Below are 14,444 nucleotides of genomic sequence, written 5' to 3'. Positions count from 1 at the left end.
TTTAATTTTTTTCACCAAACAATTGTGTAAATTTTCTTCTCGTAATAATTACTTTATTCTCATACATCATATATAGATACTGTATATATTTGTTTAATAAATAACATATTTTTCTCTTTATATGTTGAATTTATTCTGTAAAAATTAATGCTGATGATTCCATTTTTATTTTTTATGGCAAATGCCCCCCCGCCGCACTTTAGACACCCCTGCTTGAAAGAAATGGTAACAAAAATTGCAAAAAAAAAATATATATATATATATATGTACTATTGGTAACATATGCTAGTCGGTGGTGGTGTGTAATGTTGAGCCAAGTTCTATAAAATAAAGTTCTATCTAATCTAATCTCGATACGTACATGCCTTTTATTGAACAGGAACAATATGTGCATTAATCTGTACACTGCATTTCTATTTTTTTTTTTTGCTGCCCCATTCCATACTAAAAAAGCTTAAATAATAAATTGATTTCATTATTTCCATGAGTTAAGAAAGGAATATATGAAATAAATGTTTATATTGTCACAATTCAGTGATTTTTTTTTTAATCAATAATTGTATTTCATTTTTTAAAATGTCATTATTGGCAAAGTTCTTTTCTCAGGGTTTCTTATGCTTGCTGTCATTGTAGGGTTTGTTTGGCCTTGAGCGCTTACAAAGGATTCTTTTATTCGTGTGAATGTCCGTCTCTCTGTGTTTTGTGTTGGGAACAGCTTAATTCCGGTTATGTTTGGCTCATTAATGAGTGAAAGTGGAGCTAATTACCGTGTGTGTCTGTGTTTGTAGGTCATGAAGCACGTGAAACCTGGACAGAAGGAGTATGAAATGGAGAGGTAACTTGTGGTTTTGGTGCTCACAATCTCACAAAAGCCAGTACAGAGATGATAATAATAATAATAATAATAATAACAATAATAATAATAATACCAGGCCTGAGTGGCTCCCTTCTGCTCATCAGCGTTGTTCCTTTTCATCTGGTCTTCCAGCTTGTTCCAGCATTACTGCTTCACCAAAGGAGGCATGCGCCACACCTCGTACACGTGCATCTGTGGAACGTAAGCGTCTCCGACACGCCGGCTATAAAACACGACACAACCCAACAACAGCAGCAACAACTCCCACCTGCGGTATTCGGTTGCTACCAAACTTAATTAGCGGCGTGGCTACGCCTGAGCGCATGCTAATCGCACGTCAGCCTCGTGTAGTCAAGGCCGTGCGTAATGAGTTTTTCTTAGGGATTAGTGGGTATTAGCTAGTTTTGTGTTTACATAAAGCCTTGTAGTAATTAATGACCTGGGCCATGTACAAAAAAGCAAAAAAAAAAGGGTGTTGACGTTCCGCTAATTGAGAAAGTTTTGTTGCTCCAGTTAATTGCTTTCATGTGCGCTAAATCCAAACTATTTTTTTTTACGACTACAGTGGAATACCCAACATGACAAACTCTTTGTGGAAAAATGTGGGACAAAACTTGCATCGGGTGTCAAATGATTCACTTAACTTGTTTTTATTAGGGGTTGTTTTTGTATTTTGCTGTGGTTAACTTATTTTTACACTTGAATAACAAGGGACTTTTTTTTTTAAGTTGATTTTATGTCTATTTTAGCAATGGATGAGTTCTTTTTACATTTTACTAGCAAGAATGTTAAAGTGGTGGGATTTTTGTATCTATATATTAGCAATGGCTAACTTCTTTTTACACTTGAAAGGTGGTGCATTAGGTGTCCGCCAGGCATATTCCAAGGATGGGTTAACTTAGTGTTACACATGTATCACCATGTCAAAACGGGACTTCAAGCATTGCCTGTGCAGTTAATAAAAAGGTGTGAGGAGGGTCATTGTTTGACCCTGGAACAGATTATTTCTACTCCCTATTATTTCCCCAAGACTAAACCCTCTGATATGTTTATATTTTTAAAACATGCAAGTGCAAGAGTTAGTTTGTATCATGGATAACAAAGCTGTTATTCGGCGCAATGAAGCTAATGCCGCATTCGTTAAACCGTTAACCGTTAAACAGGAACATGCTGGTTTCAGCTTCCTGTGTTTACTGTACTGCCTGCAGTATTGTTAAAAAAGCTCCAACTTAAACTCGTGTAATGTCACTGTTTGACCACTAGGGGCCATAATTCCTCTGTTCTGCATTACGGTCATGCTGGAGCACCAAATGACAAAACCATCATGGATGGTGACATGTGGTGAGTATCTTGCAGTTATCAATTTTTATGTTTTGTTTAGGCGGTCGATTCTTACTAAAACTGCATTGCATGTTTTTATTCCTCCAGTCTGTTCGACATGGGCGGGGAGTACTACTGCTACTCGTCAGACATCACCTGCTCCTTCCCCGCCAACGGCAAGTTCACCGCCGACCAGAGGGCCATCTATGAAGCGGTCTTCAAGGCCTCCAGGACTGTCATGGCTGCCATCAAGCCAGGTGCTCTTTCATGACCAACCCAGATTGTTATTATATCATTTACATTCTTGAAGAAGACATCGTGATGATGTTTACCTGCAGGTGTCAAGTGGACCGACATGCACCGCCTGGCTGACCGAGTCCACCTGGAGGAGCTGGTGAAGATAGGCCTCCTGACGGGCAGCGTGGACGACATGATGAAGGCCCACATGGGCTCCGTCTTCATGCCCCACGGTCTGGGACACCTGCTGGGCATCGACGTGCACGACGTTGGAGGCTATCCCGAGGTGAGTCGGCGGGGATGTTGCGGAGCCGAGCGGAAGGACGTGCAGTGACGTCTCCGTCCTGCAGGGGGTGGAGCGGATCAACGAGCCGGGGCTGAAAAGTCTGCGGATGGGGCGCCTGGTTCAGGAGCGCATGGTTCTGACTGTGGAACCCGGTATTTACTTCATCAACCACCTGCTGGATCAGGCCCTGGCTGACCCGGCACAGAGCTGCTTCATCGACAACCAAGTTCTGGCTCGCTTCCGAGGCTTCGGCGGGGTCAGTCTATCATTGTCTGAGTCCAGATGTCTTCATTACCTGCAAAATAGACGCATCAGAGCCGTTATTTTACACTCAGGCAGCGTCCTGTCTGTTATGGCTCTGGTACTACCTAATAGTACCTAGAATGTACAAGTTCTACTTTTGATGATGTCCCCTTTTCAACCGTCACACAGGTTCGCATTGAGGACGACATCGCCGTCACCGCCAACGGCATCGAGCTGCTCACCTGCGTCCCGAGGACGGTGGACGAGATCGAGGCCTTCATGAGCGAGTCGGACAAACATTTCAGTCCCGTCGTGAGCAGTGAAAGATTCTGAGCGGCGTCTATAATGATCAACACTTACATATCAAACAATGCAGAATGCACACATTTTCTTTTTACATACAGCTTTATGGAATAGTATGGCACGCTTAATTATAATAACTCAAAATCATCAGATACATTATGAAATCCTCATTACCTGGAGAAATTATTTTAAGCAATTACTTTAGCTTATGTTTGTAAAGAGCAGGGAAATTAATAAATGAAGGATTTTGCAAATATGAACATCTGGTTTTGTTCGAGTAGAAAACAAATTTATATTTTTTTGTTAAACTATTTTTTTTAATCAATCAAATCCAATATTTAAATAACTTTAGGACAGATAGTAAATTCCAGGATGTACTTACAGGTAACTGCCACCGGGTGTCGCTCTAACTCCGCACCACAACGTTGAAACGAGTCTGGAAAAAAAATCACAATATACTGTATGAACTGAAATAAAATACATTACAACTGAATATGTACACAATTACAAAAAAAAGTGTGTAATCAACATGGCAACAAAAACACATAAATGCGCTCTTAGGCATACAAAAAATAAGTTTATTTGAAAAGGAGCACATAAAGCCAATACAGATGTGTGATCAAATGCAGCAGTCTGAATACTGATGGGAGATCCAAAACCGTTGACGGGTAGAAAGTTGATGTTAATAATTGTAATACTGTAAATCTTTGACACGCGTGGAGCAGCAGGAGCTTCTTGGAATGTGATCTCCCGCCAGGAAATCACACACACAAAAGCAAGATTCGGAAGACTGCGTAAATAAATAGCATTCAATAACAAAGTTCTTCCTTGAGTTACTAGGAGTCACAGAGAATGTATTTAACAACATATTGTACATATTTACATCTACGGCCAGCACAAGCAATCACCATCTTATGCGTTTTATCCTCGTATACGTTCATGCTATGGGCAAAAGTATGCATTCTTCCACACCAAACTCACCCTAATGAAGCACTGGTTCACCTTGTTTTGTGCTTGAGGCAACATAAAAATGCGGCTTACTGAATTTCCTCAAACTAAAGAAAATTGTCCGACATGTCAAGTTTGGGATGGAGTAGAAATCCTGCGTTCCGGAAAACTGGGAACTTAAACATCCGACTTGGAAAAATGCTACAAAATATTCCTACTGCTACCTACACAAAATGGCGGCGCCCACGGAACTACACTACTGAAGCTAATTTACAGGAAAACTAGTCAATAAAACGAATTTAGAACTTCATAGCAATAAAAATATACTATACATTCACGAGAATACTTTTTAAAATTGTAAGTATTAATCATTTAACACAATGCTTTACGGCATTAGCCTTAAATCGTGAATCGCTTTGCTAATAGTCTCGACTTTGAGCAGTCGTAGTGTGACGTCAAACAAAATGGCGACGACCACTGAAATCCATCTTTTAAAATATATTTAACCATAGAGCCGTGTAAATAAAGTTATTTTCAATAACTCTTGTTGTGTATATATATATTAACCGTTTAACACAGCTTGTTTAGCTTTAAAATGACCATACAATACTAGCTTACTTTGTGTGGCGCTATAATAAGTGTTTACTCTTGAATTTACAAGTGTCATTTTCTATTTGCTTGTTGTTTTTTTGTACTTACCCGCATGATGAACTGTTTCTTTGACTTAACGGAATTGTGTAAAGACTTCGATTTGTTATCCTGTTCTCAGAGTTCACCTGCCATAATTCGGGTTACCTTCCGTCATTACCAGTGATCGCCACCAGATGGGAGTGTTGCTCACTTTTACGTATCCTATTGCGAGTTCCAACACCATCAAGATTGAATTGCTGAATTATCTCTAGATTATGTCTTATATCTAGGTATAAAATAAAGACAACTGATTAAGGCTGCCAAAAAACAGCTAAAAATTTTAGCTTGTGATTATCAGCCATGTTTTTGGTTTACATTCAGTTTGAATGTCAGATGTCCTACTTCCCAGTCTCCTTGAATGCAGCATGAGGGCTGATTGATTTAAATGATTTATGGGATGTTTTACACATCACCATTTCAACTTGTTTGATCCATCCGGTGAGTGGTTTCCTGCCCTTTCCACATGCCTCACACACACAAACAAATGTTTCTACTTCCTGTCTCCAGACAACATGATAAAAAGTTCCCCACGTGGAGCGGAGAGCCCCCCCGGGATGCGATCGTTAGCTGCGCCCCCTGTGAACGGCAGAGTGTCTGTGCGGGTGACGCGAGCATGAGGCGCAGCAGGTGTTCTTGTAGTAGTCGTAGACGCATAGACGGGCCTGGACAACCACGTTGCAGTTGAAGTACTGGTCTTTGCAGTTGTCGTCTGGGGAAGAGGCAACCAGAGGAATGAGACGCGTATGGAAAACAAACAAAAAAAAAAAAAGAAAAAGACAAAATGCACGGACCTATTTGAGGGACGCAAGGCTCGGTGTTGCAGTCTTCCCGTTCTGCTGGTTTGAGCTGCTCGTCGCAGTTGCTGCTGGACTGCTTGTCGTCAGAGAGACAACGCACCTCACGCACACGGTATCCTCCCTCGCACGTTTTGGAACACTGGAAAGACGCAAAAGTAATTTTTAATAAAGCTGCTAAATTATTTTGCTTCTTTAATTCCAATATCAAATACTTAGACATATTTTTTTACGCAAGAGGCAAAAAGAGGTGATGGATGTCACTGTAAGGAAGTGGAAGAATGGAGGAGTGTAGCGTGCAGAAGGTTTTGCATTTTAAGTGAAATTTGTACACAGTTCACGGTGTTTGTAAATATATTGGTAAATAAGTAGTTATTTTGATGTAAACAATGTTTTGTTGTGTGTTGTTAATGTTGGTAGAGGTCAGTGCTTCTCAAACGTTTCCTCAAATGTTTGTGCATGTTACGCGCTAACGATGGATCTGCGCGATCGATCGATAGCGCTGCGATCGAGATGGATCCATCGTTAGCGCACAAATCGATCGATTAAAAAAAAATTATATGCGTTTTAATTGTTATTTATTATATAATGCATGTTTTTATCTATATTTTTATTTTTTTTTATTTTAGTTTTTTAATTTTATTGATTAAAAAGTGCCCTGTGATTGGCTGGCCACCAGTCCAGGGTGTACCCTGCCTCTCGCCCTAAGACAGCCGGGATAGGCTCCAGCACCCCAGCGACCCTTGTGAGGAAAAGCGGTAGAAAAAGAATGAATGAATGTTTAAACATTTTTATGTTTTTAATTGTTATTTATTATATAATGCATGTTTTTATATATATTTTTTACATTTGTATTATTAATTTTTTAATTTCAAATGTTTTAAATATATTTTTTTACATTTTTATTATTAAATTTTTTAATTAAATTTTTTTAAATATATTTTTTACATTTTTATTATTACATTTTTTAATTTCAATTTTTTTAAATATATTTTTATTAAATGTTTTAATTTCAAATTTTTAAAATATCATTTTTACATTTTTTATTTTAATTTTTTATGTGTCCAGAAGTCCAACCTTTTGTGTGATGGTTATCATCCTCCTCTGCCTGCATCCATTTTAGATATAAAATGTTGAAAAAAATTTTTATGTATTTTAATTTTATTTTTATTTATAATATAATACATGTTTTTTAATATATTTTTTACATTTTTATAATTTTATTTTTATAATTTTAATGATTAAAAAGTGCCCTGTGATTGGCTGGCCACCAGTCCAGGGTGTACCCCGCCTCTCGCCCAAAGACAGCTGGGATAGGCTCCAGCACCCCCCGCGACCCTCGTGAGGAAAAGCGGTAGAAAATTAATGAATGTATGTTTAAACATTTTTATATGTGTTTTAATTGTTATTTATTATATAATGCATGTTTTTTATATATATATTTTACATTTTTATTATTATTTTTTTTAATATCAATTTTTTAAAATATATTTTTACATTTTTATCATTACATTTTTTTATTTAATTTATTTTAAATATATTTTTTACATTTTTTTTTTATTTTTTTTTTTATGTGTCCAGAAGTCCAACCTTTTGTGTGATGGTTATCATCCTCCTCTGCCTGCATCCATTTTAGATATAAAATGTTGAAAAAAAATTGTATGTATTTTAATTTTATTTTGTATAATTTTTATAATTTTAATTTACAATATAATACATGTTTGTTAATATATTTTTTACATTTTTCTAATTTAATTTTTTTTATAATTTTAATGATTAAAAAGTGCTCTGTGATTGGCTGGCCACCAGTCCAGGGTCAATAAATGAATATTGTTGGTATGATAATGGTATTATTATACAAAGTTACTCACGGCGCTCCAGTCCGTGTAGTACCACTTTGCTCCACAAGCTTTCACGTTACAGCTCTGCTGGCTGAGGGGTCTCTCCAGCGAAGAGCACTCGTACTGAGGCGCCACGGTGAAGCCGTCGTGCGACGTCATCAAACACACCACTGACCTCTGCTGGCTGCCTGCGCCGCACTCTGCAGAGCACTGACGCATTTAACGGGAACGTTACCGATGCCGTAGTTTTCCTGTCCGCATCTATTTGATCATATTGTGTCGCTACCTGACTCCAGGGCCCGGTGAACCATTCCATGGCGTTCTCACAGGGGCCGTTGTTGCACTCCTGAGTGTGCGAGGGCCTCTCGCTGCCGCAGTTCTCCAAAGGGAGGTTGCCGATGTGGTTGGTCAGGCAGAGGATGCTTCGCGTGCGTACGCCTGGTCCGCACTCGGCGGAGCACTGCGGAAGAAACAGGTTACACTTCCTGTTTTGTACTGACTAGAAAGCCATAAACACGCTCAATGGGTATTTCATCTCCTTGCCTCTGTTGTTCTGTGTTTACATTATATTTCACATTTACATTTTTATCCATATTATGTGTCCAGACGTGATGGTTAGCATCCTCCTCTGCCTGACTGCCCATCCATTTTAAATATAAAATGTTTTTTAAAAAAATTATATATATTTTAACTTTTATTTATTATATAATGCATGTTTTTTATATTTTTTTTTACATTTTCATTATTTGATTTTTTATTACATTTTTTTAAAATATATTTAAAACATTTTTTTATTTTAGTTTTTTAATTTTATTGATTAAAAAGTGCCCTGTGATTGGCTGGCCACCAGTCCAGGGTGTACCCTGCCTCTCGCCCAAAGACAGCTGGGATAGGCTCCAGCACCGCCGCAACCCTTGTGAGGAAAAGCGGTAGAAAATGAATGAATGTATTTTTAAAATTTTATTTATTTATATTTTTATTTATATATATATATATATATATATATATATATATATATATATATATATATATATATATATATATATATATATTTTATTATTTATTTATTTATTTATTTATATAATTTTTTTACATTTTTACATTATTATTAAATGTTTTAATTTCAATTTTTTAAAATATCATTTTTACATTTTTTATTTTATTTTTTTATGTGTCCAGAAGTCCAACCTTTTGTGTGATGGTTATCATCCTCCTCTGCCTGCATCCATTTTAGATATAAAATGTTGAAAAAAAAATGTATGTATTTTAATTGTATTTTTATTTATTATATAGTACATGTTTTTTAATATATTTTTTAAAATTTTTATAATTTTATTTTTTATAATTTTAATGATTAAAAAGTGCCCTGTGATTGGCTGGCCACCAGTCCAGGGTGTACCCTGCCTCTCGCCCAAAGACAGCTGGGATAGGCTCCAGCACCGCCGCAACCCTTGTGAGGAAAAGCGGTAGAAAATGAATGAATGTATGTTTAAAATTTTATTTATATATAATGCATGTTTTTTATATATATTTTATATATATATATATTTATACATTTTTTTTACATTTTTACATTATTATTAAATGTTTTAATTTCAATTTTTTAAAATATCATTTTTACATTTTTTATTTTATTTTTTTATGTGTCCAGAAGTCCAACATTTTGTGTGATGGTTATCATCCTCCTCTGCCTGCATCCATTTTAGATATAAAATGTTGAAAAAAAAATGTATGTATTTTAATTGTATTTTTATTTATTATATAATACATGTTTTTTAATATATTTTTTACATTTATTTTATTTTATTTTTATAATTTTAATGATTAAAAAGTGCCCTGTGATTGGCTGGCCACCAGTCCAGGGTGTACCCCGCCTCTCGCCCCAAGACAGCTGGGATAGGCTCCAGCACCACCGCGACCCTCGTGAGGAAAAAGCGGTATAGAAAATGAATGAATGTTTAAAAATGTTTATATGTGTTTTAATTGTTGTTTATTATATAATGCATGTTTTTTATATATTTTTTACATTTTTTTTACATCTCTAATTTTTTTATTTTAGTTTTTTATGTGTCCAGAAGTCCAACCTTTTGTGTGATGGTTATCATCCTTCTCTGCCTGCATCCATTTTAGATATAAAATGTTGAAAAAAAATGTGTATGTATTTTAATTTTATTTTTATTTATTATATAATACATGTTTTTTAATATATTTTTTTAATTTTATTTTTTATAATTTTAATGATTAAAAAGTACCCTGTGATTGGCTGGCCACCAGTCCAGGGTGTACCCCGCCTCACGCCCGAAGACAGCTGGGGACATTAAATGTTGAAAAATAAAATTGTATGTATTTTAATTTTTATTTATTATATAATACATGTTTTTAATATATTTTTTACATTTTTTTTCATTTTATTTTTATAATTTTCATGATTAAAAAGTGCCCTGTGATTGTCTGGTCACCAGTATGTGGTTGTTGACGTAGGTGGTGTACCACAGGTGTACCTAATTGAGTGGCCCGTGATGGCCCGTATGGTTCCTGGTCCAAACAGGAAGACTCTTACAGCGGCGGTACCTTAGCGCCCCAGTCCGTGTGGAACCAGCTCTTAGCGCACGCTCCCATGTCGCAATTCTCGATGTCGAAGGGCCGCAGGTTCATGTTGCACTCGGCGTCGGGAACAAAGTCGCCCACGTTGCTGACGCAGCGAACCTCCCGTGACCTCTGACCCAGCCCGCACGGCACCGAGCACTACCGAGACACGACAAATACTTTGTAGGAAATACTTCCATCTGGGTAAAAAATGGTCTGCCACGTACGGCGCTCCATTCCGAGCGGATCTGCCACTCGCTGCAGATCTTCATCTGGCAGGTGCCGGCGGTCTCGGGTCGTTCCAGGTGATGGCAGCGGCTGGCGTGCACGTTGAGGGTGTGATTGGCGTAAACCTGGCGACACAGGACCTGCCGGTGCTGCATGCCCAGGCCGCACGTCTTGCTGCACTCGGACCACTCGCCGATGTCCCAGCTGCAGGAAGTCCATACATAGTATATATATAGTACATAGTATATAGTACATAGTATATAGCACATAGTACATGCCAGCAGGAGCTTGGCAAATATTCTCTTACTCAACTGCAGAAAGCAGCAGGCATCCATGTTTTAAAAATGATTTGAACATTTTGATAATTTTGTATTTTTTAATGTTTTCCACGCATTCAAATATATTACTAAACTCCTATTACTTCCTGTTTTAAAAACCTTTCCTCACAAGTAAAGTTGGATAAATGAAAAAAAGCTTTTAAATTTTTTTCTTATTTTATTTTATAGTATTTTATAATTTTATATTTTTATAACTTTTTCTAGAAAAGAAAATACTAACTAGTAGAATGTAGTACAAAATTATTTTTTTTTCAATTAAGAATATTTAATGAATGCATTTCAAAAACCTCTCAAATACATTATTAAATACAGTAAAAAATGTCTAAAATATGTTTTAAAATGAAATACATATAAGAATTTTTTTATATATGAAAAAAAAATTCTATTAAAAATATTACTGAAATGTCATGTACTAAAGTAACTCTTGCATGTGTAATATTAAGAGAATACAGTTTTTTTTTACTTAAAAAATGATTTTTTTAAAAACTATTATTATTATTACATATTTTGAAAAAATTATCATATATGTCTTTTTGAAATATCAATCTCATCAATTAAGAATATTTAATGCATATATTTAAAAAACCTCTCAAATACATTATTAAATACAATAAAAAATATGTGAAATACTTTTTAAAATAAAATACATATAAGAAATAAAAAATTTATAATTATTTGAACATGCTTATAATCCCATAATTTATTTTTTTTCTATTAAAAATATTACTTTAAAGTATGTAAAGTAACTTTTGCATTTGTAATATTAAGAGAATACATTTTTTTACTTAAAAAATGGATGGTTTAAAAACAATTATTATATATTTTTTAAAATGTATCATATGTCTTTTTGAAATATCATCTAAAAATAAACACAACATTTCCCCAATGGTAAAAATAATGGGCTTGTTTGGCTCCAAATGGAAATAAATTAACTTTTTCTCGAAAAGAAAATACTAACTAGTAGAATGTAGTACAAAATTATTATTTTATCAATTAAGAATATTTAATGCATACATTTCAAAAAACCTCTCAAATACATTATTAAATACAGTAAAAATATGTAAAATATGTTTTAAAATAAAATACATATAAGAATTTTTTACATATAAAAAATTATTTTTTTCTATTAAAAATATAACTGAAATATAATGTAGTAAAGTAACTCTTGCATGTGTAATATTAAGAGAATACAGTTTTTTTACTTTAAAAAATGAATGGTTTAAAAACAATTATTATTATATATTTTTTTTAAAATTATCATATATCTTTCTGAAATATCATCTAAAAATAAACAAAACATTTCCCCAATGGTAAAAAATAATGGGCTTGTTATCGAAGAGAAAATACGAACAAGTAGAAAGTAGTACAAAATTATTATTTTTTTGAATTAAGAATATTTAATGCATATATTTCAAAAACCTCCTAAATACATTATTTACAATACAGAAAAAATATGTAAAATAGGTTTTAAATAATAAAATACATATAAGAAATAAAAATGATAATTATTTTGGACTTATTTGAATTTTATTCTCATAATTCATTTTTTTCTATTAAAGATATTACTGAAATATCACGTAAAGTAACGCTTGCATTTGTAATATTAAGACAATACAGTTTTTTTACTTTAAAAAATGAATGGTTTAAAAACAATTATATATATATTATTTATATATATTTTATATATTTATTATATATATATAATATATATTATATATATATATAATATATATATATATATATTATATATATTTTTTTAATTATCATATGTTTTTTGGAAATATCATCTAAAAATAAACACAAATGTCCCCAATGGTAAAAATAATGGGCTTGTTTGTGTGAATATGTAAATAAATAAATATGTCACTCACAATGCGGGGCAGGATTGCAGGTTGCAGGCTTCTTCCTGTGGCGTCGGTTTGCTGTTGCTGTCACACAAAGTGTCCTGGACCTGGACTTGGTTCAGTCGGTGGACACAGCGGAAGATGGGATACCTGACACCTAAAGGACACACGACGGAGCGTGGGCATCCTGCATGAAAAACCCCACTGTGACGTGTGGACATGCAGTACGAACAACGAGCACCACCTGACCTTTACCACAGGAGGCGCTGCACTCGCTGGTTCCGACCATCTTCCAGTTGTAGTCCCTCTCGCGTCTGGGGGGCTTGATGGCAGGAGCTCGGTTGTCTTCCGTGCGGCCGGAGCCACCTTGCTCGTTCACGGCGTTCCCTAAGACACGCAAACGGGACGGACTGAGAGTGGCTGCAGTGCATGATGGGTAAATGTGACGCAGCAGTCCCGTGTACCTTCAGGTGTGTGGTGGGCTTGGTCTCCAGGTCTCTGAGACGGGATGACGTATTCATAGTGAACACCGGGGTTGGGCTGCTGGAAGATCATCTGAGGAGGAGCGGAGGGATTAAAAAAAAAATATGTGGAATTCTGAGATCCTTCATGACTCACAAAAACATCCAGGATCTCATTGGTGGGCCCCTCGGCCAGAAAGGACTCCCCGCTCGTGCTGCTGATTTCATTGGGTCGGCGGTAGGTGAACATGGTCCCCCCTCCCTCGTACTTCCCTGGGCGGTCGATAGCCCAGTTGCCGTTGATGATGGAGCGGCCCGATCGGCTTCGGAGCGCTGAGGGAGATGTAGAACATTCCCAATTGGCATACAAGTGTAAAAAGAAGTTCAACACTGCTAATATTAAAAGGTAACAACATGCGGAGACGCATAGTTGACATAAGCAAATACTAGGGACTCTAATCAAGACACATAAGGATTTACAGCTGTGGCTGTAGGCAACCCTCAGATAGATAGATAGATAGATAGATAGATAGATAGATAGATAGATAGATAGATAGATAGATAGATAGATAGATAGATAGATAGATAGATAGATAGATAGATAGATAGATAGATAGATAGATAGATAGATAGATAGATAGATAGATAGATAGATAGATAGATAGATAGATAGATAGATAGATAGATAGATAGATAGATAGATAGATAGATAGATAGATAGATAGATAGATAGATAGATAGATAGATAGATAGATAGATAGATAGATAGATAGATAGATAGATAGATAGATAGATAGATAGATAGATAGATAGATAGATAGATAGATAGATAGATAGATAGATAGATAGATAGATAGATAGATAGATAGATAGATAGATAGATAGATAGATAGATAGATAGATAGATAGATAGATAGATAGATAGATAGATAGATAGATAGATAGATAGATAGATAGATAGATAGATAGATAGATAGATAGATAGATAGATAGATAGATAGATAGATAGATAGATAGATAGATAGATAGATAGATAGATAGATAGATAGATAGATAGATAGATAGATAGATAGATAGATAGATAGATAGATAGATAGATAGATAGATAGATAGATAGATAGATAGATAGATAGATAGATAGATAGATAGATAGATAGATAGATAGATAGATAGATAGATAGATAGATAGATAGATAGATAGATAGATAGATAGATAGATAGATAGATAGATAGATAGATAGATAGATAGATAGATAGATAGATAGATAGATAGATAGATAGATAGATAGATAGATAGATAGATAGATAGATAGATAGATAGATAGATAGATAGATAGATAGATAGATAGATAGATAGATAGATAGATAGATAGATAGATAGATAGATAGATAGATAGATAGATAGATAGATAGATAGATAGATAGATAGATAGATAGATAGATAGATAGATAGATAGATAGATAGATAG

General features: G+C 34.9%; 2 protein-coding genes and 1 long non-coding RNA gene across 4 annotated transcripts in view; 1 reads left to right on the top strand and 2 right to left on the bottom strand.

Moving 5' to 3' along the window:
* The window catches only part of LOC131139254 (uncharacterized), an 8,157-nt gene extending 7,341 nt beyond the window's left edge, over window positions 1-816 (bottom strand). For both annotated transcript variants that reach the window (XR_009132211.1, XR_009132212.1), the window contains exon 1: window positions 768-816. This is a non-coding gene — a long non-coding RNA (uncharacterized LOC131139254). The remainder of the gene's footprint in view (window positions 1-767) is intronic.
* Window positions 1-3,501, top strand: part of pepd (peptidase D) — a 12,962-nt gene extending 9,461 nt beyond the window's left edge. Inside the window, exons 9-15 of the mRNA XM_058088657.1 lie at window positions 789-835; window positions 989-1,057; window positions 2,120-2,197; window positions 2,285-2,433; window positions 2,515-2,699; window positions 2,764-2,955; window positions 3,132-3,501. Coding sequence (XP_057944640.1) covers window positions 789-835; window positions 989-1,057; window positions 2,120-2,197; window positions 2,285-2,433; window positions 2,515-2,699; window positions 2,764-2,955; window positions 3,132-3,275 — 864 coding nt within the window. The 3' untranslated portion in view covers window positions 3,276-3,501. The remainder of the gene's footprint in view (window positions 1-788; window positions 836-988; window positions 1,058-2,119; window positions 2,198-2,284; window positions 2,434-2,514; window positions 2,700-2,763; window positions 2,956-3,131) is intronic.
* LOC131139249 (thrombospondin type-1 domain-containing protein 4-like) overlaps window positions 3,480-14,444 on the bottom strand; it is a 40,308-nt gene continuing 29,343 nt past the window's right edge. Inside the window, exons 9-18 of the mRNA XM_058088654.1 lie at window positions 13,133-13,308; window positions 12,979-13,069; window positions 12,764-12,901; window positions 12,542-12,671; window positions 10,332-10,536; window positions 10,090-10,263; window positions 7,805-7,978; window positions 7,549-7,728; window positions 5,675-5,819; window positions 3,480-5,592 (exon numbers count right to left, since the gene is read on the bottom strand). Of these exons, the coding sequence (XP_057944637.1) occupies window positions 5,447-5,592; window positions 5,675-5,819; window positions 7,549-7,728; window positions 7,805-7,978; window positions 10,090-10,263; window positions 10,332-10,536; window positions 12,542-12,671; window positions 12,764-12,901; window positions 12,979-13,069; window positions 13,133-13,308 (1,559 nt within the window). The 3' untranslated portion in view covers window positions 3,480-5,446. The remainder of the gene's footprint in view (window positions 5,593-5,674; window positions 5,820-7,548; window positions 7,729-7,804; window positions 7,979-10,089; window positions 10,264-10,331; window positions 10,537-12,541; window positions 12,672-12,763; window positions 12,902-12,978; window positions 13,070-13,132; window positions 13,309-14,444) is intronic.

This window comes from Doryrhamphus excisus, chromosome 12, assembly GCF_030265055.1.
Source record: "Doryrhamphus excisus isolate RoL2022-K1 chromosome 12, RoL_Dexc_1.0, whole genome shotgun sequence".
NCBI lineage: Eukaryota > Metazoa > Chordata > Actinopteri > Syngnathiformes > Syngnathidae > Doryrhamphus > Doryrhamphus excisus.
The sequence above is the reverse complement of the archived record's forward strand: the minus strand, read 5'-3'. Positions and strand labels throughout refer to the sequence as shown.